This window comes from Globicephala melas, chromosome 1 (assembly GCF_963455315.2).
Source record: "Globicephala melas chromosome 1, mGloMel1.2, whole genome shotgun sequence".
In the NCBI taxonomy this organism is placed as follows: domain Eukaryota; kingdom Metazoa; phylum Chordata; class Mammalia; order Artiodactyla; family Delphinidae; genus Globicephala; species Globicephala melas.
This window is the reverse complement of record NC_083314.1, coordinates 21,146,753-21,174,699: the sequence shown is the minus strand read 5'-3', so window position 1 is coordinate 21,174,699 and position 27,947 is coordinate 21,146,753. Positions and strand designations below refer to the sequence as shown.

The following is a 27,947-nucleotide window of genomic DNA, read 5'->3' as shown; positions in this document are numbered from 1 at the left end:
TCTAAGCTTGTGGTTCCCCGAGGGCAGGGACCACGCCTTTTACATCTCTCTTGTCCCAGTGTCCTACATGAGCAATGATTGCTAAATGCTGGTGAGTGATGATGACATATAAGAACTACTTCCAAATCCTGAAGGAAGGGAACCTCTCAAACATATGTTTTCCAAGGAGGGTTGGAGGCTGGTACGAGATAGGGGAGATTTACAAATGATTCGAAGAGGACAAGAATGTGAATGGAGTGTTCTGCTAGGCTGTGGGGGGTGTGAACATGGCTGATTCACTCACTCCCCTCGCCCTGTGCACAGCCCGGCCAGCCTGGGTAGGCACTGCTCCAGGGAGTGATGTGGCTTGGGGGAGCAGGTAACAATAATCTCAGAGTAAACAGGGGCCCTGAGGATGTCAAAAGGCCACTGCAGAGCTGGAGCCCGATGTCTATCTGTGCTCCAGGGCTAAGCCTGGGGAGAGGGCAGAGGGGTGTCTGGGATGGAGGCTGGCTGCAGGAAGGGGGCTGGGGGGATCCAGTGGAAATGATGTCGTCCAGTTTCAGAAATGTCTAGCTTTGCCTCTGCTTGCGGAGGTGAGGGCTGGCATCTCTATGATTTGCAGGGAAAGAGGAATGGCGGAATGATATAGCTCAGAGGGGTGCGCAGGGGGTCAAATGGTCACTCTTCCAAATCCAGGTGGGTGGGCCTGAGTCTAATCGTGCTACACCCGAGGTCTTGAGACGAGCACATGTTGGAAGCTGGGTAAGATGACACCCTACTCTGGCTTGGGTGCCGACCTTGATGACCGAGTCAGAGCCTTCCTCTGGCTGTTATAATTTTCTTTAACCAGGGCAGACAGGAGTGAGAGAAGGAAGGGGGAAGCAGAACGTGGTTCCCAGAAGACTCTAGGAGTAATAGACTAAAGAAACATCATTATCATTCTCATTACTGACGTTTTCATACTGCGCAGTTGTTGAAAACCGGAGACTTATGCAAAGCCGTTTTGTCCAACCTCCCTCCAGTGCAGACTTTCCTCAACTCCTGATTTTACTGTGGTTGTTCTGGCTCATGAGGTCTCGATGCGGGGGAAATGATCCTCCATCCCCCAACCCAGGGGATGTTTGGCAGTGTCTGCCATCATTTTAGGCTGTCACACTGGGAGGCAGGTGCTACTGGCATCTAGTGGGTAGAGGCCAGGGATGCTTTTGAACATCTGTCGTGCACAGGAGAGCCCACAGCACAGAATTATCCCGACCAAAGTGTCAGCAGTGCTCAGTTAGAGAAACCTGCTCCAGCTGGATACACTATGTTATAGGAGCTTTGTAGTTTAATTTCTTGTTCAGTTTTAATATTTTTTCCTTTTTTAATTGAAGTATAGTTGATTTACAATGTTGTGTTGTTTTCGGCTGTCCAGCAAAGTGAGTCAGTTATATATATATATATATATATATATACTCTTTTTCAGATTCTTTTCCGTTATGGGTTATTACAAGATATTGAATAGAGTTCCCTGTGCTATACAGTAGGTCCTTGTTGTCTAACTATTTTATAAATAGTAGTGTTATCTGCTAATCCCAAACTTACGGGAACTTTATTAACTAAGACAGTAGCTCTAAATTCTCAGTCTGGTTCTAGTCTTTAAAAAATTTTTAATGTCACATTTCTTTTTTAAAAAATTAATTAATTTTTGGCTGCTTTGGGTTTTCGTTGCTGTGCGAGGGCTTTCTCGAGCGGGGGCTACTCTTCGCTGTGGTGCGCAGGCTTCTCATTGTGGTGGCTTCTCTTGTTGTGGAGCACGGGCTCTAGGCGCACAGGCTTCAGTAGTTGTAGCACGCAGGCTCAGTAGTTGTGGCTCGCGGGCTCTAGAGCTCAGGCTCAGTAGTTGTGGCACACGGGCTTAGTTGCTCCGCGGCATGTGGGATCTTCCCGGACCAGGGCTCGAACCCATGTCCCCTGCATTGGCAGGTGGATTCTTAACCACCGTGCCACCAGGGAAGCCCCCGGTTCTAACCTTATACAGTATTCATGTATGCTGTTTTATCTCTCCCTGCTCGAGATATCAACCGCAAAATGGGCTAAGCCATGAGACTTTCCTGCTGGTAATTAGGATATGAATTGTCAGATCCCATCTGACACTTTGCTACCTACGTGACTTCATTCAAGGAAGTATTTTGTGCCGGGGCCTCCAGTCAGCTCTCGATCTAGCCTGAGAGATGGGCATTGTCGACAAAGCCAGCACGGCCGCAAGTGTGTGTGTATGTGTTTTAATGTCGCCAAAAAGGCAGGAACTGAATGCCGAGGACTGGAAAAGGCAGGTTCACCCACGGGAGGGAGGGGAGGAGGGAGGCTCTGGTGATTGCTTGGCACTAATGTGCAGAGCGAAGACAGCAGCCTGAGTGTGAAACACTGCAGCCGCCTTACCGCGAAGAGGGGACATGGAGGCCTCAGCTGGGGCAGAACATTAAAGATGGATTTTTGGAGAACAAGCACACATTAGCAGGTCAGAATCTCTGCGTTACATTCAGATGTGCAATCATCATGGCATCCTTTACCTTCCTCGACTGCTCTCGAGGAAGCCCTAGTTTGCACTGACCATGAGGTGGGGGGAAACGTCAACCAGCCAATAAAAGGTATTTTCTGCCTCTGCCTGTTTCGGGCTCTTGTCTCTTTCGGATAAATATTCCTCCTTCAGCCACTCTGTTTGGGGGCTTTCTTGCTTCTTCAAGGCTGGCCCCTCTCCGGCCTCCCCAGGACAGTGCCCACATGGAAGGAAAGGCTGAACGTCCCCCAGCCTATGGGAGAAGAGTGGCTGGCCCTCGGGTGCCCGCTGCTGTCCTCTGGGTCCCACTGTTCTCCTGGGACGAGCGTGTGGTGTGATCTGTTCTGCTGGTGCTGTCGGGGTCCAGTGGACCTTCCCTGGCTGACCGAGGCCCGACTCGGTGCGCTGTCACGCCTCGGGCCTGGCCCTGAGCCACGCGGTCGCCATGGCCTCTGTGGTGGGATTGATGTGCCTTCTCCCTGCCCTCAGCTCAGTCACTATCTGACGGCAGAGGGAGACTTGGGGGCGCCCTTTACCACCTTCTCTCACCTCCTCTCCACCTGAGCACTCCGTGTTACCATTTTTATTCTGCTCCCACGTGCCCCGTGGGAAGCAGGGCGTAAATGCTCTCTGCTTCAGCTTCTCTTTAATCTCTCTGTGGTTTTTCTATTGTACCTGCTCCGGCCATTGTTCAACCTCAAGGCGGAAGAGGGGCGATGCAAGCAGTTCCAATGTCTGACCTTTTCTCCTTTTTCCCGTCTCCTCTCCTGCTTGTAGTCCGGAAGCATCTCCACTTCCCCCCTGATGTCTGGAAAATTCTCTTAAGTCATAGCCCAAGTTCTTGCTACCTAGGGTTTGTCATAACACTAGGTGTTTAGATCATCAAGCTTTGATAACATGTAAATGGAATTTTTGAATTTAGAGTTGTTTTTTTTTTTAAGAAAACCTGACTCAGGATTATTCTTTCTTTCTTTTTATTTTTTTATTTTTTTGTGGTACGCGGGCCTCTCACTGTTGTGGCCTCTTCCGTTGCGGAGCACAGGCTCCGGACGCGCAGGCTCAGCGGCCGTGGCTCACGGGCCCAGCCACTCCGTGGCATGTGGGATCTTCCCGGACCGGGGCACGAACCCGTGTCCCCTGCATCAGCAGGCGGACTCTCAACCACTGCGCCACCAGGGAAGCCCCAGGATTATTATTTCTTGATTGGCTTAAAATGCGTTTTTGACAGAGCAGAGCAAAGACTTCATTGTAGTGGCTGGGGTCTGCCTGCTGTTTACTAGAAGCCCTGAAGCCTGCTGATGCAGTGGGTGAGGAGATCGAGGGGAGCATTATTTCAGCGGAGTAAAAAAATAAATCAGTTTATTACTTTAATAAATATTAAACCCATTACGTATATAACCTGAAGAAGGAGTAGGAAGAAGAAAGCTCAGCTGGTCGCAGACCCCCCGTAAGGTCAGTGACGCAAAACCCTCCCCCTCCAGCTCCCTGGTCAGCCAACACTCTAACCAGGACCCGCCCTTGCTGGAAAGTGGCTGGAGAGGCGGGCATTGTCCATCAAGACTCTTTCCCAGCTTTTTCTGTCCACCCTATTCACCACCAACCTTAGGTCCAAAAGCCTCTCAGTTGCCTTCGGAAATTAAACTTATGCTCAAGGTCCAAGCCATGTGTCCACGGAGGAGAACGTGATGAATGTGTACAAGCATCCAGGCAGATCCCCAAACACGTTTCTGAAATGTTTTGAGTGACGGCATAAATGTCTGTCTTCCCAAGAGAGCTCTCAGAAGAGGAACACGCTCACTGGATCTGTGCCTTAGAGAAAGCATCTTTGTGATGACAGCGCGTGCACACCTTACAGAGTCCCTGGCAGGCATCCCAAAGCCCGTGTACGCACTGCATCTCCTTGCAGCTCTGTGTTGGCCCTGAGAGCCAGGTGGACCCCGGGAAATGGCAACAGTGAGGCAGATGAAGAGAAAGTTAAACTCTCTTCCAGCTGGGCAGCCCCTTTTTATGTCAGCAACTGAGGGGCACTTTGTGTCCGTGCTGTGAATTGTAATGTCTACGGGATGTTCCAGGTGGGCTGTTGGAAGCAGCTGTGTGGGAGCAAGAATGTCAGTATCAGAAGAGAGCCAGGATTGCACCTCATCATGAGGGCAGGTGCTGCTCTGATCTCTGTGAGAGGCCACCTGGCACAGGGAGGGCTGCAGCCCAGTCATCTGCCCCTCCCCAGAGGCCTGCGCCTCCGCCATGGTCTTCCCTTATCTCCCTCTACCCCCGAGCTCTAGAGGCAGGGGCCCCTGATGCTGGCTTAGGTGGCCCCTGTCAGATTCAACGCATGTCCTCATTGGGTTCCACCTCTCCAGACACCAGGGAGATTCAGGTGCAAACATGTAGGTGCTATTGGGGATTTGCACAAGAACAAAATATGAGTCATTGATTCATTTGGTCACATATTTACTTAAAAAAAATTTTTAAGGGACTTCCCTTGTGGCTCAGTGGTTAAGAATCCACCTGCCAATGCAGGGAACACAGGTTCAAGCCCTGGTCCGGGAAGATCCCACATGCTGCGGAGCAACTAAGCCTGCGATCCACAACTACTGAGCCTGCGCTCTAGAGCCCACAAGCCACGACTACTGAAGCCTGTGCACCTAGAGCCCATGCTCCGCAACAAGAGAAGCCACCGCAATGAGAAGCCCGCGCACCGCAATGAAGAGTAGCCCCCACTTGACACGACTAGAGGAAGCCTGTGCGCAGCAATGAAGACCCAACGCAGCCAAAAATAAATAAATAAATGAATAATTTTTTAAAAAGATGATGAAAAAATAAATAAATAATTTTTAAAGTCTTTTTCATTAAAGTATAGTTGATTTACAATATTTGTGGACAGCAAAGTGATTCAGTTTTCTATATATATATATCTTTTCTCATATTCTTTTCTATTATGGTTTATTACAAGATATCGAATATCTTGTCCTACCTGTGCTATATGGTAGGACCTTATTGTTTATCCGTTTGATACAGAGTAGTTTGTATCTGCTAACCCCAAACTCCTAATTTATCCCTCCCTCCTTTCCCCTTTGGTGACCATAAGTTTGCTTTCTGTGTCTGTGAGTCTGTTTCTGTTTGGTAAATAAGTTCATTTGTGCGCTATTTTAGATTCCACACGTAAGTGATATAGATCATATGATTTTTGTCTTTCTCTGCACATCTTTATTTTTATTCATCAGACGGTCATTGAGGCCCTACTCTGTGTCAGCCACCCGCTGGGGATGCCAGGATGGGGAATCCACATCCCTGTCCTGCAGGAAGAGATTGCAGAGACAGTCTTGTTCAAGTCACCCAAGAAGGTGCTGGGGGCTCTGAGGAGGGAGCACACGGGACACCGAAGTGGGTCAGGGATTGGATTGGGAAGCAGCTTGGGCACAGAGAAGTATAAACAAGGTCTTTAGGAAACACAAAGAAAAAGAGGTGACCTGCGGCTGGAGAATGAGAAGCATCAGGGAAGGCTTCGTGGAGGCGGGGAAAGAGGGTGGTGCTGCATGCAGCAAGGACTCTACAAGCCGAGGGGACGGATGAGTGAAAGCGTGTGCCGGAAAAGACCAGGGCGTGGTGTGTGCAGATGCGAGTTCGACTGGAGATCAGACTCATGGTGGGAGGACAGTGGGAAGCAGGCTGGGGAAGTAGGGTGGAGGCATATTGGGAAGGGTCTTGAGGCCCTGTTAGTTTTTATCTTGTTCTTAAGCAATGGAGGAAGTTGAAGATTTCTGAGCAGAGGAAAGGGGTGGTCACAGGTGTTGACAGGAAGAAGGCTGGAGTGAGAGGAGAAAAGCTGTTATTTTATCCACTCTTTGGAAGTTGCCTTTGAATGAGGTACTGCCCCCCTTGGGTCTTCTTTAGTGAGAAGCCACAGTCCCGTGCCTGCTGTACCAATTCTTATCTCCTCCGGCTCTGGTCCCACCTGGGGGCCCACTGCCATCGGGGGGAGGGCGTTTGTCAGGAGCAGGGCTGGCTTCTGGGTCAGAAAAGCTCTTCAAAAAGTAACTGTGTGTGAGAGACGGAGAGAGAGAGAGACTACATGAGGCTGGTCGGGGAAAGGAAGAGGGAAAGGAATTCATTTGGGACCAAATCATGAGCCTCTCTGTTGAGAGAGATGAGGGCAGATAGAGCAAAGGGTTTTCTAGGATAACCTGGTGACGGAGCCGTACTGAGCAGATGATGGGTCCTCAGAGGTGGGTTCCTGTGTCACAGTTTCCTGACCACTTGCTCAGGCAGCCCACGTCTGAGAGAACCGTGGTGTGTTCATCCTGGACTATGTGTACAGCTTGGGCCACAGCGTGGAAAGAACACAGAGAGTTAGACGAGGTCCTCAGAGGGTCTCTGAATGGTTGAAGGGGCTTTTATCTGAAGATATGGTGAAGAGCTTCAGATTTTTTTTTGTGAACAAAGTGAAGGCTGAGGCACACAGGCTAGATTTTGGAGCCATTTGATGGGGATAGGAATGGGAGGAACTTGTCTCCAAGCCCTAAACTCCTGGAGGTAGGGCTCTGGAGTGAAACTGGGAAGAGGCAGCCGTCGGGCCAGTAAGATGAAATATTCCTTCACACGATGAGCAGCATACGTAAGCACACTGAGATCTCAGAGACTGTTGTAGAAGAAGCCTATAAATGAGATGTGAGACAAATTTACATCAATTCCAGGATGATAGATCCACCACAGGATGCTAAGGTCAGTAAAGGGTGTCTGCGGCTGTGCTTAATCTTTTGAAGTCGACACCACAGGGGATAATGGTGCCTTCCGTGGAGGTACTGCTCAGGGGCACGGGTCTGGGGGGTCCCGACTTGTACAGAAAGCAGTTTTCTCTTTTCTTCTGCACTTACTTGGATCTCCAAAGTGACCAACACTGAGCCCTAACATTTTTAACCTCTCTTGATTTTTATTTCTTCTGACTAAAAGTATGATCTTTTCATGCTAATCAATATCTCAGAAGTCTTATCAGCTGTCATGGTGAGCTCTGAAACATAAAAGGGCAGTCCTCCAACAGACACGAAGAGACAACTCTCCGTTATCCAAGGTCAAGCGGAGCAAGGAAAACACACACACACACACACACACGCATCCTGAGCTGGCCAAATAGCTTCAGTGTTTCCTCCAACCAAATGTTTTCTTAAAGTTGTTATTAAGGAATCAAAGAGGATGATTTTTTTTTAACATCTTTATTGGGGTATAATTGCTTTACAATGGTGTGTTAGTTTCTGCTTTATAACAAAGTGAATCAGTTATACATATGTTCCCATATCTCTTCCCTCTTGCGTCTCCCTCCCTCCCACCCTCCCTATCCCACCCCTCTAGGTGGTCACAAAGCACCCAGCTGATCTCCCTGTGCTATGAGGCTGCTTCCCACTAGCTATCTATTTTACGTTTGGTAGTGTATATATGTCCATGCCACTCTCTCACTTTGTCACAGCCCACCCTTGCCCCTCCCCATATCAAAGAGGATGATTTTTGCTTCTTTCTTTCTTTCTTTGCACTTTCTACTCCACTGATTGAGAGCTTAGGACATGTGGAATGGTCAGCCTGTGGCAGGTGGGGGGAAGGGAGAAGCTCAGAACTTCCAAGGAGGCAGCAGGACCTTCAGACACTGGAGGCAAAGAGTCCCAGACTATCTGACCCAGAAGGGAGTCATGTGACTCTGGATTGAATGGGCCAGTGAGGCTCAGAGAAAGCAGGGACCCTGCATGCCTGGCCTGACTAGTGCGTGTCGCCCATGACATGGTGCAGGTGACTGCTGGCTTCTGGCGGCTGTTGCCTCCCTTACCTTGAATGAAGAGCTGCTTTACCGCGTGGACCCCAGGGACCAGAACTTCCAGGAGAACTACGGGGGAATCTTTCATTTTCAGGTATCCTGGCTTGCTCACAGCCCTTGACAGTACTTTCCATAGTCTTGGGACCCATGCCGAGAATCAGAAATCTGGGTTTGGGGCCCAGTAGCCTAGGTTTTAATAATCCCTCCAGGGGATTCTGATGCGTGCTTGAGTTTGAGAAACTTTGCTTTAACATGTCCATCCAAGCATCCACACATCCATCCCCTCCTGTCTCCCCCAGGCCATGTGACCTTGAGGAAGGCACCTTGTTTTTGTTTTTGCGGTACGCGGGCCTCTCACTGCTGTGGCCTCTCCCGTTGCGGAGCACAGGCTCCGGACGCGCAGGCTCAGCGGCCATGGCTCACGGGCCCAGCCGCTCCGCAGCATGTGGGATCTTCCCGGACCAGGGCACGAACCCGTGTCCCCTGCATTGGCAGGCGGACTCTCAACCACTGCACCACCAGGGAAGCCCCAATGTGAATTTTTAAAAGAATGACAAAGAAGAAGAATAAAGCAAATGTACTTAGATCCCAAACTCATCAAAGTCTCTACCCTTTGCTTGGGAGTCATGCTCCTTCTCACTGGCATTCAATGTTCAAAGTCTTCTCTGGGGTTCTTTGAATTAGTTTCATTGACTGGTACCCTTTTGTGCAACCCCTGTTCCTTCCCAGCCCTATTCCCAAAGCAAACCCCAAGGGATGCCTCTCAGCTTTGAGGGAGGGTCCCCATCATCCCTACCCATGCCCCCAACCCCCAGAAACCCAAGAAGCCAAGGTCAGCTCTGGAAGGATTGTATTTTGGTTTTTAAAAGAGCACATGGCTTGGTGAGAGGTGATCTGAGATTTGCTCCTGGAAAAGTGCTGAGCTGGCCACGTGAAAGTGTGCCTAAGCCCCTCCCTGGCCCACAGACAAAATTGGCAAAGGCCCTCCTGTCCCTTCCAGACCACACCACGTCCTACCTACCCCATCCCATGTGGTCCCCTCGCTGGGGTTGCTAATGGCTCTGAATGATGCATGTGTTCTTTTTTTTTTCCAACAGGCTCAACAGTTCTTATGAGGCTCTCGCTGGAAGACTTTGAGGATTTCACAGGTGGCATCTCTGAGTTTTATGAGCTGAAGAAGCCACCAGCCAGTCTGTTTCAGATCATCCGGAAGGCCCTTCGAGCAGGGTCTCTGCTGGCCTGCTCCATTGATGTGAGCCGGGACGGTTTCTCTTTGCTGCCCCTCCCCACGTGTGATAGGGAAGGAACCGGACAGGGGCTAGAGACTGGGAAGGCTTTGGGCCAGAGTAGAGTCTAGGACTTACAGGGCAAGTCCTGTGACATATTTGTCCCTAGCACGTGGGAGCCGGTGGGAAGACCTAAGTAATGGGTAGGAACTGGAGTTGGTCTCATAAACTCAGAAACCATAGGAGTTCTAAGTGTTAAGCCCCGTTAGTACTGCAGGAATTGCCCTAAGAATGCAACCTTGATCTCTGGATCCTGGGCCCTACCTTTGCTACCCCCTCTTGCTAAGTAATCTTGGGATTTTGGAAAACAAATATGGTGATTGACAATACATGATGGGCTTTGAGAACACTGAAGAAAAGGGAAGAGGTTCTGAACCAGGCGTGGTGCCCTGTCTGGGGGCTGGCTGTATGCGGTTCCAAGGTAGTGTGTAGACCAGAGCCTGGAGGCCACCAGCCACGTGGTCTGCTGTCACCTGCCCCTCCACCTGCTCTTTCTCCTTCTCTCGACCCTTACCTGGTGACCTCACACACGTGAATGACAAAGCAAGAGCAGTCCCCCTTTCTCCTCTCTATAAAAACCCCAGCAGGATATGTGTATTTTTGGTGGAGAAGTGACATGGGGTCTGGGGAGAGGGAGGGGCTGTTGAGGAGGGACCCTGGGGACACCCACCGCCACTGGTGAACCAGGGCCAGTCCAGACAACTGTCATGGATAATTAGTCTTCTGCAGGCAGCGTGGGGTCCTTCCTGGAGAATAAATGGCTTCCCACTTCCTGTGTCATTTCAAAGGCTGGTAAGTCATACCCCAGGACTGGCAGGCAGGCCTGATCAAAGAGGGTTTGGATGGAGAGAGCTCTATTTACCTGAGGTTAATTGCTGCACCTTCCCCCGCCCCCCCTCCCCAGCCCTGCACCGGGGCCCTGTGGCTGTGTAGCATGTCCTTGGAAAGCATTGTAGGACTGGCCCCAACAAGGTCAGGGGCAGCCGCTCTGAGTGGACTTTACTCTCAACTCAGGTCTCCAGTGCAGCTGCAGCAGAAGCCATCACCAGCCTGAAGCTGGTTAAGAGTCACGCGTCCTCTGTCACTGGAGTGGAAGAGGTAAACTTGGGCATGGGGAGACGGAAGGGCAATGCGTAATGATACTACCATAAATCCTTGGCATCCTTGAGAAAAAGAGAGGGAATCACCACCTAGCCCTTCCCTGCCCTGCTGAGGTGCAGCATCTCTGGTGGCAGAGCCCCTGGCACCGACCCACACTCAGCTCTTGCTTATTACAAGGGCCCTCCTACCTCTTGCCCACTCAGAGGTGGATAATGTAACCTCTTTGAGCTTCAGCTCTATGGGTTCTAACTAAATGCAGGCTATCCTCTGAGATGTGGCCAGGAAGAGGGACGAAGTTTTGGAGGAAAGTTGTAGAAATTATCAGTTAGATCTACACTCATTCTAAGAAGGGTGTTTGGGCTTCCCCAGTGGTGCAGTGGTTAAGAATCCACCTGCCAATGCAGGGGACACGGGTTCGAGTCCTAGTCCGGGAAGATCCCACATGCCGCGGAGCAACTAAGCCCATGCGCTACAACTACTGAGCCTGTGCTCTAGAGCCCATGAGCCACAACTACTGAGCCCATGTGCCACGACTACTGAGTCTGAGCTCTAGAGCCCGTGCTCTGCAAAAAGAGAAGCCACCGCAATGAGAAGCCCGCACACCGCAACAAAGAGTAGCCCCTGCTCTCCGCAACTAGAGAAAGCCTGCACACAGCTTCCAAGACCCAGTGCAGCCAAAAATAAATAAATAAAATGAAAAAAAAGAAAAGCATTTAAAAAGTATATCTTACTGTATGTCATATGGCAAAAAAAAAAAAGTATGTTTGTACAGATAAAGCAGTGGAAACCCATAGGATCTCCAAAGAGAAAAAGGCAGTAAAACCTGCCCCAACTTTCAAGGTGGGGTGTGATGGTGGGAAGGAAAGCAAGTATTCCTTACGTTCCAACCCAAGGAGAAAGCATGGGCTGAACTTTTCATTATTTCTATTTACCATAGTCTGCTTACCTCCAAAAAGGATGTGCATTGGTTTACAATGAAAAGCATGGACACAATAAAACCATACAACAAAGGTAAAATACACCAGACAATCTAAGCTAAAGACAGCGCTCCAGTTGAGAAATTAATTTTGTTTAGGGTTTCCTGATGGCCAAGGCAAAAAAGGAAACGCAGTGGTTGTCTCAGTTTTTGTTATTTATTAAAAAGGCATGAATGTTTGTGTTTCACAAATACGCTCTTTAATGAAGTCAATTCCCAAATATGAATTGAGCACATATACGTAAACACTGGGCGAGGGCATGACGGGTCAGACACTGAAGACAGAACGGTCCATCATGTTTGCACGTGTATGCAAAGGCACATGTGGGGGCTCCTGGTGAGTGTTCCGTAGACAATAGGAGAAGGTGGATGTATGGATTTCCCACTATGGGCTTTGAGAGAGACTGCCTGGGTGCCTGTCCTCCATCTACTACTTACTAACTAGGTAATCTTGGATAACTCAACCCCTCTGGCCGGGTCTCAGAGGTTTTTTTGTTTGTTTTTTAAAACTTTTATTGGAGTATAGTTGATTTACAATGTTGTGTTAGTTTCAGGTGTACACCAAAGTGAATCAGTTATACATACACATATATCTACTCTCTCTGGGTCTCAGAGTTTTGAGAGAGATGAAAATGAAGATAAAACAGCACCCAGTTTATAGGATTGTGGTGAGGTTTAAATGAGGTGCTAATGCATCCGAGCTGCCCAGCTCCATGCCTAGCGCATACTACCTGCTCGAAAAATGCTAACTGCTCTGTTCTTAGTATTTGTTGGAGGGCATTGATTGGCAATAGGTCTCATATATTAAGAACTGAGTCAGTCAACTATCAAATTTTAATCCAAGTTACAGCAGATAGACACTTGTTTTTATGCTGGACTTACTATTTATTCAACCAGATTGTGGAAAATAGAGTAGTTAGCTAAGGCTTGAAAACATGTGTTAAAAGCAAATATAAGTGGTTGTTTAGGGGCATTTGAGGGATTGAATGCAGGTCCGCTCAGGCGAGGACATGAACGCAGGGCAGCAGGGGTATGCGCGGTGATTCAGCTGCCTTTGTCTGTGGCCCTTGCAGGTGGATTTCCGGGGCCATCCAGAGAAGCTGATGAGACTCCGGAACCCGTGGGGCGAAGTGGAATGGATGGGGGCCTGGAGCGATGAGCAGGTTCTTTCCTCCCTCCGGCCGTGCTCACCTCCCTCTGCGGGAAGGCATCACGCAAAACACGCAGTGATCGTGAGACCCACAGTGGAGTACGCTCGGCAGTGCTTTCCGTCCACGAAGCACACAGCCTGTTCGGAAAAGAGTGTTAGGTGGTTCCAGGTGGGGAAAAGCCAAACAAAAACCACTCAGCTGTAGTCTTCGATTCCTTGCTCTGCTTTGGCATTTGCAAGCTTGGCAGCTCAGTGGAATTTTGCTGAGCGCCGGAGGGTTGGCTTGTTTTCTACCTACCACCGCGGTCATCCAAAGGTGAGACCCTTCACTCTCCATCGGATTCTTTCCACTCCACAAAGCCTGGTCACTCGGACAAAGGCCAAACCCCTCAGCATCAAGAAGAAACGTGCCTAGAAATAGGAACTGGATCCCAGGAGCCACTGGCCGCCAGAGGCAGTGAGGATGAGTGGGAGTGACGCCCGCTCCCGCAGAGCTCATTACGGGCGGGCGTAATGATCTCTCCCAACAAAGCCATTAATGAACGCAGGGGCCCAGACCTCTCACAGTGGAGAGTGGCAGCCAGTCAGAGGTGGTACCTGGACACAGAGGCCTCCTGTGGTGTCCTGGTACAGCTGTGCCCTGGAATCGATGCCACCATGGTACCGGAGGATGGAGAGAGCATGGCCCAGTTTCCATCCTAGTTAGCACCGCTGGCACGGGGGAGGCAGGTTGGCGCTGGGGAAGGATGGAGAATTGGCCAGTGTCACTGATGAAGAGCCACCAGAAGTGGGAATGGTCATAATAACAACTCGCCCCCCCAGCACATCCTTAAGCCTCGTAGGTACCTCATACGTGCTGTCCACACTGCATGATGCCACCAGGGCTTTGGAAGGGAACTTTATTACATGTATGAACTAATCACACATCATTAGTGCTCGTAGCTGGTACTTCCCTTGAGGTTTGTGTCATGAAGAAACACATCCCCAGGGCCACGGATCACCTCTTATATTAAAGATTTTTCATTCTCCTGCCTATGATGGAGCAAAACCCAAAACCTTAGTTCTGCCAACTGCCCCAAAAGGATGTCATGGCTGAATGAAACTGAAACCCCAGTTTCGGCCATTTTAAGCAGCAGCTGCTTCCCAAGCTGCTTACGGGGCTTATATGACTTTATCTCCTTTCCCCAAAGATGCTCGATCCCTAACAGGCTGGGACAGGTCCAAGGGTGTGAGGTGGTGACAGGCAAGCCCCGCAGGCTACATGTGGAGACGCAGCCACGGGTATTTATACATGGCTGCTGGGGGAGGAGGGTGCTGCATCTCTGAGGTAACATCCCTAGTCTCAGCCCAATGTCTTTAAATTGGAACTTTTTTTTTTTAAGTTTCAAAAAACTAACTGGGAGATTTAGGTCAGATCTCATATTCTCCAGCTAGTCCCCTAATCTTTGTTTATAACAAGCACATTCTGAGGTTTGGCTCTTTTTTAAAAAAATGCATTTATTTATTTTCAGCTGTGTTGGGTCTTCGGTGCTGCGCGCGGGCTTTCTCTAGTTGTGGCGAGCGGGGGCTACTCTTCATTGCATGTGCGGGCTTCTCATTGCGGTGGCTTCTCTCATTGTGGAGCACGGGCTCTAGGTGCGTGGGCTTCAGTAGTTGTGGCACGTGTGCTCAGTAGTTGTGGCTTGCAGACTCTAGAGCACAGGCTCAGTAGTTGTGGCGCACGGGCTTAGTTGCTCTGCAGCATGTGGGATCTTCCTGGACCAGGGATCGAACACGTGTCCCCTGCATTGGCAGGTGGATTCTCAACCACTGCACCACCAGGGAAGCCCCTGAGGTTTGGTCTGATCCAATGACTATTTCCATGAACTAAACAGGCCCTGGGTGCTCCCATCTCTGATGCCTAGGGGTCCTGAGAGCCCCCCTGGAGGAAGAGGCTGGGCTTGGGTATGCCCCAGCTTTTATGCAGCGACGGGGAGGTCTTCACGTTTTGCTGAGAGCAATCAGGGAGGGGATTTTTTAAAGATGGATCTGGATACTGCTCAGTTATTTAGCGTTGCATACATATTTCAGGAAAACCTAACTCCTTAAAGGTCAGGGAGCTGGAAATGGCATTTCAGCAAATTATGTGGGTACTGCTATGGAAAGGCCGCCAGCAGGAGGCCTCACAGGGTGACATTACTTCATGGAAATTGTCACAAAACTGGGCCTGATGGTCATTTTGCAGGCTCAGGAAGGGGACCATGTTCATGTGCCCAGAGATGCTCAGACCCTCTCACAGTATCTTCACTTCAGACTGATAGATAAGCCAGAAGGACATCTCACCAATTGAGAAGCAGTGGAGTGGCCTGTGGCGGCCATTCTCGCAGCTCCTGCCTTGGACTTGCCCAGGCCTGTGATCAGGGCCTGGGGGGGGCTGAATCAGACATGAATGTAAAACTTGCCTGGAGAGTGAACTTAGAGCAAAGCCATGGCGCAGTGTTCCCGCTGCATGCCTGGGGTCACCCTGTTAGGGCCCGTGGAGCCCCGTCCCTTCCCCAGGCTACACCCCCCTCCCACCCCTGGCTATCATTTCGGTATTCCCCATTTCTCAGGGGGAAGTTGAGCTGCAGTAAATAGCTTGCACTGCAGCAAACCCTTCAGGAATGATCACCTCTGCTTCCTTTAAAAAAAAACTTTAAAAAAAAAAAAAAAACTTTAAATGCTATTCTTTCTTTCCCAGTGCACTGGAGTGGAATTACATAGATCCCAGGCAGAAAGAAAAGCTGGACAAGAAAGCTGAGGATGGAGAGTTCTGGTGAGAGTCACCTGCGGGAGTGCTGTCCCCTTAGTTGTGGGTCCATTCCTGGTTCACAGGTGGGCAGCTGTCTCTAGGTGTTCCAGGAATTCCACATGGTTCCCAGCCAGGAGGGCTTGTTTCTCCTCCCGCTTTTACCCCAGAGTAGTTCTACCTCCGTACCAGTACGTCTGAAGCATTGAAACCAAGATATCTGGGCCTCAACACGGATTAGCTATCAGCTTGTCTTCCTCCATTTCCATATCTTTCCAGTGAAATAGGAGCACTGTTCCTATCTCTTTAAGTCCAAGATTTAGCATAGCATCAAAATAAGATAACTTGGGCTTCCCTGGTGGCACAGTGGTTGAGAGTCCGCCTGCCGATGCAGGGGACACGGGTTCGTGCCCCGGTCCGGAAAGATCCCACATGCCGCGGAGCGGCTGGGCCCGTGAGCCATGGCCGCTGAGCCTGCATGTCCGGAGCCTGTGCTCCGCAACGGGAGAGGCCGCGACTGTGAGAGGCCCGCGTACCGCAAAAAAAAAAAAGAAAAAAAGATAACTTCCTTCACTCATGGGCTAAGGAAGATAATAGGGACACCGCTAAGAATATGACGTGGTTTAGGGGCCATCTCTAGGCTCCGACTTGAACACCAGTTAGATGTAAACAGGAGGGAACTTGGAGATGGTGGTTTGGTTCAATTTACCTGCCAGGGTCTCTCCAGTTGATGGTTTCGTCTCTTTGCGGGGTTGGTTAGATATGAGTGGGGGTTCTCTAAGAAAAATGGAGATGCTAACAGTAGTGAGGAATGTGGTCAATGACCCCTGCATATTTGTACAGTGGGCTGCAGAAAAGACTCGAGCTAGCCCACGGCCTTTGGTCTGTCCTGTGCCCAGGGGGCACGCGTTCCATCACTTTTCCAGCCCAGCTCTCTCGACTGAGAGCCCAACTGTCCCTCTGCCCCCAGGATGTCTTTTTCGGATTTCTTGAGGCAGTTCTCTCGGCTAGAGATCTGCAACCTGTCCCTGGACTCCCTGAGCAGCGAGGAGGTGCACAAGTGGAACCTGATTCTATTCAATGGGTACTGGATACGGGGCTCCACTGCCGGCGGCTGCCAGCACTCCGCAGGTGAGGCGGGAGCTGCCGTGCTCACCTTCTTCTGGCTTGTCCTCCCAGGGCTGGGCATCCTTATATGTTAATCTTGGGACAGTGCCTTTGCACTCTTTTCTCTGGCTCCTGGCACCCCTTAGTGGCCCAGCTTCTTTCTGGGGCTTGGAGGCCAGGGCAGCAGTGGTGGATGGCGGCTCTGCAGCCATTCACCCGGGGCCTGATCTCAGGTAACGTCATTCTTCAGCGTCTGTGTGTTCAGACTATCTCTGCTTCACCCACCTGCCCCCTGCCCCCCAAGGCCGTTCTTCTTCGTACTAACCATGCTCTTGTCACCCCGCACCAAGGCCTCTTGTTTTTCTTTGAGGCTTCCTCCGTCCCCATGTGGCCCGGCTGGCTGGCAACCGGCCCACTGTGCCCTGGGACAGAGGCTAATGTTGCGCTAGAGGGACACGGGTTCGGCATCACTGTATCAGCAGACGGCATCCGTCCGAGCGGCCATTCCGCTTTGTTTGCACCCGACAGACAGCCTGGGTCAGGGGTGGTCACACACAGGGTGTGCTAATGGCCACTGTCCACTCCCCTGGTCGTCATCAGAACTCCCTCCCTGGTGGGGATAGCCTGGCGCAAACCGCTGCCTCTGCACTAACCCGGGCCCTCATCTTATTAAAGGTGGGAAGCCTTCCCTGTTCACGGGAGACCACTAGTATCTACACATAGAGGCTCCTCCTAGGTTGAATCAGCTGAGGCAGCACCAGAGGAAGAAACTCCGAAAATCAACCCCACATCTCTAAGGAGAAATGAAAGAAAGCAAAACCCACCCTCTCCACTGCCCACCTCCCCAGGCCCCATGTCCCTCCTGGTCTGACGTTGACATTGTTAACCGACTTCGACTTGTAAGCATTGGGCCTTGTTCTCACGACAGAGCTCATTGCAGGCCTGTGCTCAGGGCGACAGAGCTCATTGCAGGCCTGTGCTCAGGGCGTGGAAGCAGCATTAGAATAAAATCCCATGTGGGTGCAGTCCTGGGTCCTGACCAGGTCTCTTGTTCATTATCCCCATCCAACCCGAGCTCCCATTTCTGACGGCAGAGATGGAAGGAGGGTGGTCCTTTCCTGCCACTGTCGCTCAGATGCCCGGTGCAACAGCTCTGGGACCCTGGGAGGGTCGTCTCCCTGGTTTGAGCTTCAATTTCCCAATCGTCAAAGTGGAGGGATAATACCCACCTTCGGAAGCGCTTTGTAAATGGTGTAGTGTTATACAAATGGATGTGTTATCTTTATCACCCATTTTCTTCTTCCAGCTCCGTTAAGGAGTAAACAAAAAATGTAGGGATTGCAGTGATGTTGCATTTGGGAGAAATTAAAATATGCTCACCATTAGCAAGCTCTTAGAAAATGTGTAGGAAGTTTGCATGGATCATTTTGGGAGCTCGGAATTGTAGGGGTGCCTAAGGTATCTGTCTGCACGAAAGCGCTACCCCATCTGTGCCGCCAGCTAGCTGTCGGGACAGATGGACTGTTCCTGCCCTTTGGTAATGATGTAAGTTTAGAAGATTACAGAATCGTCTCTGGCTCCTCTGGAATCGACAGATATTTGTTTTAAAATCTACACACTTGTAGGGGCATCCCTGGTGGCGCAGTGGTTGAGAGTCTGCCTGCCGATGCAGGGGACATGGCTTTGAGTCCTGGTCCGGGAAGATCCCACATGCCGCGGAGCGGCTGGGCCCGTGAGCCACGGCCGCTGAGCCTGTGCGCCCGGAGCCTGTGCTCCGCAACGGGAGAGGCCACAACAGTGAGAGGCCCGCGTACCGCAAAAAAAAAAAAAAAAAAATCTACACACTTGTGCCTTAGATAAAAGAAAAAAATCTGGAAGTTCTGGGAAGGTGGAATTGAATAAGTAATTTTATTGTTAAGAAAATATAATAACCAGTGGCTCTTGGTCACCTGTGAATGCCCTGTTATTGTATCAGATTGGACCCTTACCTAGAAGATCTAAGCACTCTCTCCATCCCCCACCCCTTTCTTCCCCCAGGGCACATCGTTATTGAAATTACTGAGGCCCTGGCATGGAGATGGCTGCCAAGCCTATCTTCCTCAATCATACTCTGCCACTTGAGTCAGTCATAGAATTGCTGTGTGTCCCTGGATGACCCATTTGCCCTCTCTGTGCCTTGGCTTGTACAGTCACTATTTGGAGAGATTTTTTTTTTTTAAGGTCATATTTGAAATGAAGCAGTGTTTTAAAATATCCATAGGTGGTACGGCAGGCGTGTTTCTTAATTGCCAATTATCATTCCTTGGGCATTATTAAATGACGTACTCTTGAGGGAGCGTCCCTCATCTCTGGCTGCCACGCTGAGCCATCTAGTGGGGCCCCTGGATCAATGGACAGAGGATCAGCAGTCATGGCTGTTTTGGGCTGTGATCTGAAGCGGGGGCCCGTCAGACAGGCTTCCCAGGGGGCAAGAGTGGTTGGTCATCTTCTTATAGTCTGTCAGGAGAGGCCTCCTTGGTAGCTAGATTTTGCTAGAATTGTCCTCATCTGTTTCAGGGACCTGCTTTCCCCCCCAGAGACCTCCTTCCTCCAGGAGATGGGTTCATCTTCACAGGTCAGTTCTTCACAGGCTGAGAACAAGGAGATGTTAATCATTTCCCCAGAAGACTTGGAGTTTCCTTCCCAGGGGGACCAGTGTAGCCCTGGGACCACGGGACCTTGAATATCCCGTCAAGTATATCTGGGCCCTGGTTGATCAAATGGACAAGTGTAAAGTTTCCACGTGCTGTGGGGTGTGTGTGCTGGTATGTGGGTGGGGTAGGGAGATAGGAGGAAATACTGACCACCTTGTAAAGCAAACTTGCCAAGCCCTGCTTACCCGGCACAGTTTGGCCAGAGATATGTTTCCTTGAGATGATCAAAATTCCTCCCTCTATTTCATTCTATTCTTCCCAGATCTCCTCATCCCCCCTGGGGGGAACCACCATCTCCTGGTGACTTCTAGCCACTTACTGGACCAATCCCCAGTTCAAAATCTGTTTGGACGAAGTGGGCAACCATCAGGAGGAGAGCATTGGTGAACCCGGCTGCACGGTGCTGCTGGGGCTGCTGCAGAAGAATCGTAGGCGACAGAAGAGGATGGGACAGTGCATGCTCAGCATAGCCGATGCTGTCTACAAGGTACTCTGGAGCTGGGGTCAGCCGTCACGGCACGCCTGATGTCCTTGGTCAGAATATTTTGCCCAGCAATTGAAGCAAATCTTTCTTATTGTTTGGATGTCCCTAATCAAGCATTTTCCTTGCTCCCCAAAATGCCTCCCCCAGTGGCCTTACTGAGGCCTGAATTCCACAATTAGAGATTCATTCCTCTGGCTTAAATCTCTACTGTTAACACTGAGACGTGTAATTCATTAAGCTTTGTCTGTCATTGAGGGTTCAGTGTAGCTACACTTATTAGACTCTCTCCAGGTATAGGCTTCTCAGGGGACAGGAGCCAAGAAGGTGACACAAGGAGTATGAGGACATCACAGAGTGGGGGAAGGGAGCCAAAGACAAATCCTCTTTCTCCCTGGGCAACCTTGAAACACTTGTTGGGACACACAAGGCGTGGGCTGGGGTGAAAGGAGCCCCAGGTCATTTTCAGTTCTAGTGTCTCTGGATGGAAGGTCACAGCTGGCTCTGGGCTCAGGCTGCAGTGCGTGTCTCAATACCCCAGTTTGCCCTGTAACCACCCCTCTATAGATTTCACAGCCTAACAGGTAGGTTAAAGCAAGACCTCTGGGTCTTGACAAGTCTAGCCAGGATCGAATTGGAATCCACTTATTTTACGTAGGCAAAGACTTTTTATAACGAATTCCGGAGGGATTCGTGGTGGTTGTTTTTATAGAATTTTGTTAAAAGTGAATTTCTTGGGAAAAATATAATTCTAATCAGAAACACCAAGAGCTGGCTGGAAGCCCAACATCTCAGTGTACATAAATGCATGGGAAAGAAGTACTGTAATAAGAAACCAGTAAGGAAAAGTGCAATTGTCAAGCTCACGTGACCTCCAGCCCCTTTCTTTCACTTATTTTGGAACTTAGAGCTTTAGAGTTGTGTGTGTGTGTGTGTGTGTGTGTGTGTGTGTGTGTGTATGTATGAGTATTTTGTGTTGGAGGAATGGGAGTTGGAAAATAATTGCTGCTTGATGGCTGGAGAAAAGTATTTCAAATAAATAAGCTCCAATTCTACTCCAGCGTATCCCTTCCATCCCCACCTAGAATGTAAGTAGGACCAAAACAGATGTTTTGCTTATAGGGATAAAAAACCAAGAAAGCACTTACCCTATGCATATCAATTCAACACTTCTTTAGTGCGTATCTGCCGCGTGCCGGGTGCCGTGCTGAAAGCTGAGATCCAGAGGAAGAGCAGAAGGTTATCGACCTCAGGGTGCTCACAATCTAGAGGGGGAAACCACACACACACTCCACTAGCTACAGGGCAGGGCAGATCTGCTATGACGGGGACCAGCACGGTGAGCTGAGGTCTCCTGAGAGAGCGATAGCTTCGTGGAGGAGAAGAATTTGATCAGGGTGTCAAAAAATGAGCTGGAGGGCTTCCCTGGTGGTGCAGTGGTTGAGAGTCCGCCTGCCGATGCAGGGGACGCGGGTTCGTGCCCCGGTCCGGAAAGATCCCACATGCCGCGGAGCGGCTGGGCCCGTGAGCCATGGCCGCTGAGCCTGTGCGTCCGGAGCCTGTGCTCCGCAACGGGAGAGGCCACAACAGTGAGAGGCCAGTGTATTGGGGAAAAAAAAAAAAAAAAAAGAGCTGGATTTTAAAGGTGGACGAGGGAGAACATTCCAGCCATAGGGGACATCATGTGCTTCTTGACAGCTGTAGAGGAAGTGACAGTTTGGGAGAGCAGGCAGGAGGTGGGCGTGGCCAAAGGGTGGGCTGAATGGGGACTGTGGCCACCAGCTCTTCATTCACCAGCTCTACCTTCTATAACCAGATCAACAAAGTGTTCTTTCAAAGGTACGTGAGCTAACACACGGAAATAGCTCTGTGGGCATGGCATTTGCTCTCGTAAATAATATATACGGCATGTCAATTTTTCAGACATTAGTTTACAGCTGCTTATAAAATAACCCCACGTATGTGATTCGTGGACCTTCCTCTTACAGCCAGAGGCGTATAAATTAGAGCATGACATCTGTGAACACAGCCACTTTAACGTCAGGGTGAGGAAGGTGTACAGCCCTGTAGGGAGTGTCTGTGCCTGGACTTGTAGAAAGTACCAGGTGTTGGAGAGAGGCCATGTAGGGATTGCAGCGGGTACCATTCTCTGACCCCTGGAACTGCTTCTTCTGGCTTTAACCGTCTGCAAACTGGAGTCTGGTTTGAGGTGGGAAAACTGACAGTGACTGAGGAACAGCCGGAAACCCCCAAAGGCTAAAAAGCCCTGCTGTGACAACAGGCTCCTGCCACACGGGCCTGTCATTTGCATCCAGGATATCTTGCATTTCAAAGGTGACTGTCCCTTTCCATCCATCAGTGGGCAAGGCTGGCCTGCGCTCCTGTCTGGATGCTGCGGCTGGGGACTTGTGCCACCTGAGGCCTGGCTGGCTGGCTCAGTTCCTGCCTGGGGCCTCTTGGCAGTGGAATCAGAGCATATCGCCTGCGGCGGTGGGCGGGGTGAATGCAAAGACAGCCGAGGTGGTTGAGAGTCCCTGCCCTGGGGGTGAAGGCTGTTGGGAGGCAGATCCCCCGAGGACCTCTGCTCTCCCAGACAGCCGGGACCTCTGCATGCGGGATTTTAGCTTTAGATGCAAACTTAGAGGAGTGACTGCAGACTTTTCTACCTCTGCTGCCAATCATAAACAGGGGCTTCAGAGTGAGGATGCCAGCTGACCCAAATTTTCCCTAATTTTTTTCCCTCAGAGTTGGCAGCTGCCCACAGACCTAAGCCACAAACAATGCCCTTGCTACTCTTCTGATCAAGAGAGCCTGCTTGGGAGGGGCAAAGGTGGGAAAAGGACAAGGGGGGATTGAACCCTCTTCAGAGCCTTCTCTGGCATGGGAGGACTCCCACTCTGCATCTGAGATCTCCTGTGGGCATCATCATTTCCATTTGCAAATAATTGGACCTAACTCTACCTAGACTAGTGAAAAAGGAATTTACCAGCTCATGTCACCAAACCCAGGGAAGGACAGGGATGCTTAGGACTGGGGACGTGCCTGCTCTCAGGACCCTTTCTCTTCACATCTCCCCTCTGGTGTCAATGCCATCTTCCTGGTCTGGCTTTCTGCACAGTCTCTCTCATATCACCCACATAAAACAAGGGGGCCCCTTCCCTTAGTTCCAATTTGAAAATCCTAGAGGAGTCTGTGATGGACTCAGCCTGGGTCACGTGCCTATTCCTGGACCAATCCCTGTAGCCAGTGGTGATTAAATTATGTCTCTAGTTGAGTGAGCCCCCTTTCTGGCCAAGCCCTTGATCTGGAGGCCAGGTCTCTAGGTCTGTAAGATGTTAGTTCTCCTTTAACCCCCAAGGTTAGTCCTCCTCAAACATTTGGGGTCCTGGTAGATTATACAATATGAAAATAAAGGAGAACTTTTTTCTCCTTTCGGTTTTCTAGGGCTCAGTAGTCCACAGATGGCCTTGAAAATTCACCAATGACTTTCCAGTTTCAGAAATGCTAATGACTCTCACTTTAGCACAGAATTCCTCCCAGTGGCCCAGGACTGCACAGTCTGTGGGCCAGATGTGGGGAGGGACACAAAGGTACAAAGGGAGGCCCACGGCACCCTCAGGTGACATGCTCTTGTCTCCTGCCCTGTAGGTCCCCAAAGAGATATGTGAACACTGACGGAGATGTCCTCCTTGGTAAGGAACAGCTGGGCTGCCTTCGTGATGGGCACCCAGTGGCATGTGCTTCCTCTGATGGAAGCCGGTTCTCCCACAAACCAACTCCCACAGGATCTGGTGAGCTGCTAATCCTGAGAGAGCTGGTAAAGACACTTGGGTCCCACCCGCCAGGAAGGGGACAGTGGTGACCTGTGCCCCTTGTGTGCCTGGTGGTCTGATACAAACAAGATGACTGTAGCTCACTTAGGCTCCTGTTTATCTAGCCGACAGAAATAAAGGCCCAGAGAAGGAAGCACCACCTTGATCTTTTTGGCTCCCAGCTTTTCCTGCATCTCCCCAGTGATTTACAGCTGGGTTAGAGAGGCATGTCATCAGGGTCGTACTTACATCTGGGGTTTCCTGCTACGGTCCCAGGCCTCGCCCAGCTATCCCGGTGGCCTCGTGGGCAGGGGCTGGTGGGGTGCTGTGAGACGGCCTCATCCACGCAGCTGGCACACAGTCAGGCCCCAGCTCGGCCCAGCCCAGCGAGCCTCTCCTCGGCTGCACGCTAGGGACACCTGGGAGCTCTTAGACATCTCCACGCCCAGACCAATTATGGCAGAATCTCTGGGGTGATTCCAACGTGCGGCCAAGGTTAGGAACCACTTGTTCTGTCTGGGGCTACCGCAGCCGGAGTCTATTACTCGAATGATGTAGGGGTATGTTTGCCCTGCTGTGCTAATCCCTGCTCCCCCGGGGTTCTCAGCCTTGGCCACCTGGTAGCGCGTGCCAATGAGGCCCACGTTCACAGGTTCCAGCCTATGCCTTCTTCCAAGGCTGCCGATTGCTGGTCTACCCTGCCTGATGGCTCCCAGATGCATATTATTGGTTATGGAGGCAACAGACAAGAGCGAATGGATGATTTAGGGCATGCCCCTCTTCACTCCTCAAAAGTCATTAAATTCAAACGTGCACTAAGTCTGACGGGTGGTGGCTCCCATCAGAAGCGGCCCGTCTATGAGAGCGAGGTCCTCTGCACACACAGTGCGGCCTCCAGGAGCATCTCCCGGTGCTCTCCGTGCGTCGCTGTGGAGCCTGTGCTCTGCAGGTGCCGGTGGCTCTTTGGTCAGCGGTTCCAAGGCCTGGGGGGCTTGTGAAAGCACAGGCTGCTGGACCCCAGCCCCAGAGTCTCTGATTCCGCAGGTCTGGCTTGGGGCCCGAGGACCTGCACTTTCAACAAGCCCCCCAGGGGTGCTCACGCTGACCCTGGGCCCACACACTCGTGGCTGGGCCAGGCCACGGGGAGGTGCGAGGGCCAGGGCCCTGGTGGCACATGCCTGTGTGGAGTCCCCAGTAGGACAGAGGGGCCCCAGCTCCTGCCTCTGTACTCTCCACCTCTCACTCTGGCCTCCTAGGTGAGGCGTCTGCAATCTGTCCCGCCGCTGGGTTCCTGCTAGAACTCAGTTTGCCCCGTTCCCTTCCCACCTCCCATCCCACACTTCACCTTCTCCCCTGCTGGTTTCCTGTTTCCTCCCCTCGCAGTCATCAGGGAGGGCAAGAATGACATTTAGCCCCTTAACACTTGCACTCGGCCAAGGCCTTGCTGGCCACGCCCCAGCATTCTGCCCAGAGTAGAAAACTTCTGGTGGGGGGGGGGGGATCCCAAGGCTGTGGCTGCTCTGTGCCCAGGTCAGCAGGGGCAGGCTGGGGGGTCCCGCTGCGATCCAAAGAGGGTCGCGTGACCACGAATAGGCACTGTCTACCCTGGGGTGGGCAGTCCAGCTCTGAGTCACACAGAAGTCGCAGCCCTTGCAGCTCACCAGCACCTGCGCTGTCACAGGCATCTTGATGAAGCCTGGTCCTGAAGATACAGTGCCATGGGGAGGCTTCATCACAGCAGCAATAACACCGGCAACAGCATTTTCAAAGCACTCTGTAGCCACTAATTAGCCCATGGCCTATGACCACAACCTCCCTCTCCCTCCAACAGACAGATGGGTCTTGGGAAGCATCTTCCCCCTCCCAGGAGGGCCAGGCCTCCCTCGGGGTGGCCAGCCCCTCTGTCTGCCTCCCTGCCCCGCCCCTCTCCCCCAAATCTGATCACCCTGGTACCTCGTAGAGCAATTTTCCGAGCCAGGCCAAGGTGAGCAGGCCCTCCTGGCTGCTGTTGCTTGGGAACCAGTATTTAAGCCACAGGCCTGTATTGGGGAGCTCAGCGCCACACCCCCAGGTACAGCTGCAGAGTGAGAGTCTGTTGGATTCAATGAGGGATGATTCATGAGGACAGATATCCAGAGAGAAGCTGAGCACACACACGGAGCACACCTGCTGTCCAATCCTTCATTTAAGCAGGAAGAGGGAAAGGGGTCTGGCCAAGGTCAGTGCCTCAACCTGGGCCGGGCACCCAGAGGTGCTCTGAACACATTTGATGATGGACATACGGTGAGCTCACGACAGAATCCAAGGCTTCCTGATTCTCAGCCCAGGGTTAAAAATCAACCGTCCCTAAATTAGTGCGATAAAACCCAACTCTGGGGCCTTCGTCTTCCAGGATTTCACAAGACATTGACCCTGACTGTTGCTTTGCACAGCTGGAGAGCCACAGGGATGAGCACCTGGGCCGGGTCTTCTTCCTGGGCCGCCAGCCTTCCACCCACTCCAGCACCTGCGTCAACCTGCGCCAGGTCTCAGCTCGTGTGCAGCTGCCCCCCGGGGAGTACGTGGTGGTGCCGTCCACCTTCGGACCCTTCAAGGACGGCGACTTCTGCCTGAGGGTGTTCTCGGAGAAGAAGGCCAAGGCCCTGGGTGTGTCCTTTCCCTCCGGGGTGGCGGGGGTGACAGAGGGACCTGGCTCCGCGCAGGTGCAGGCCCTGTCGCTGTGTGGGACCTACCCCCGGCTCCCAGAAGAAATTTGTAGAACACCATAGATCTCAAGCGTCCTTCACTAGGTGTCCTGCTACTGCCCCTACACGTTGGTCTGTAGGACATGGGGGAGTTTTCCTTAAAAAAGGTCAAGGCTAGAGAGAAAGGGCACCAGTAACAGCCTGGTTAGAGCGTTTTCCTTGCAGTGGGGATGGGCACCTCATAGAGGAGGATCTAGATGAGAGCACCGCCTCTTCCCTTACACACACCACACACACACACACCACAGACGTATACCATACACATCCACAGCACATACATACACACACACGACACACAACACATACTACACAACATACAACACATACACACAACACAGACATACACACCACATACACAGATCACACACACAACACAGACGTATACCATACACGTCCACAACACATACACACACACACACGACACACAACACATACTACACAACATACAACACATACACACAACACAGACATACACACTGCACACACAACACACACACCAGACATACACACAACACAGACGTATACCATACACATCCACAACACATACATACACACACGACACACAACACATACTACACAACATACAACACATACACACACCACAGACATACACACTGCATACACAACACACACACCAGACATACACATAGCACAGACATACACACCACACACACACCACACACATCACACACACCACATACATACACACTGCACACACAACACACACAACACAGACGTATACCATACACGTCCACAACACATACACACACACACACGACACACAACACATACTACACAACATACAACACATACACACAACACAGACATACACACCACATACACAACACACACACCAGACATACACATAGCACAGACATACACACCACACACATCACACACACCACATACATATACACACCACACACACCACAGACACACACAACACACACACAACAGACATTCACACACCACACACCACACATACTACACATACACACCACACACACACGCCGTACATACACACAGACCACATATTACCACACACACACCACAAACAGACCACACACACCTGATATACCTTACACATACCATACACACACATCACACACACCACACATACATAACACATATATAGCACACACATAGACACCACACACATTCCACATACCACACACACACACACACACCACACTGCACCACGTAAACCATGTGCGTGTGTGCATGGACACGTGGGCTGTGGGCTTGGTGGCTCATTCCTCAGACACCATTTCAACAGGGATTCACATAGCTGGGTTCCTAGGGCAAGATGAGAATAGTAACTGGGGCAAGGTGGGGAGAGAATTCCCCAGAAGAGTGATCCACCAGGGGGAACATTCTAGATTCCATGGGGTGCCCACTGAACTTGGCAGTTCTTGTCTCTGGTGAAAAACTCAGGGTGGGGGGGGTGGTTGGGGAGGTGAAGGGAGGGGTCCTGGTTCAGTTTATGCAGTTTGGTGCTAGTAGGAACTG

The 27,947-nt window shown here is 51.1% G+C and overlaps 1 protein-coding gene across 1 annotated transcript in view; it reads left to right on the top strand.

The window, feature by feature from the left end:
* Positions 1-27,947, top strand: part of CAPN8 (calpain 8) — a 101,125-nt gene that overhangs the window by 50,481 nt on the left and 22,697 nt on the right. Inside the window, 10 exon segments of the mRNA XM_030868595.2 lie at positions 8,297-8,415; positions 9,137-9,153; positions 9,419-9,448; positions 9,450-9,573; positions 10,622-10,705; positions 12,758-12,843; positions 15,554-15,628; positions 16,572-16,732; positions 19,713-19,888; positions 26,127-26,344. Of these exon segments, the coding sequence (XP_030724455.2) occupies positions 8,297-8,415; positions 9,137-9,153; positions 9,419-9,448; positions 9,450-9,573; positions 10,622-10,705; positions 12,758-12,843; positions 15,554-15,628; positions 16,572-16,732; positions 19,713-19,888; positions 26,127-26,344 (1,090 nt within the window).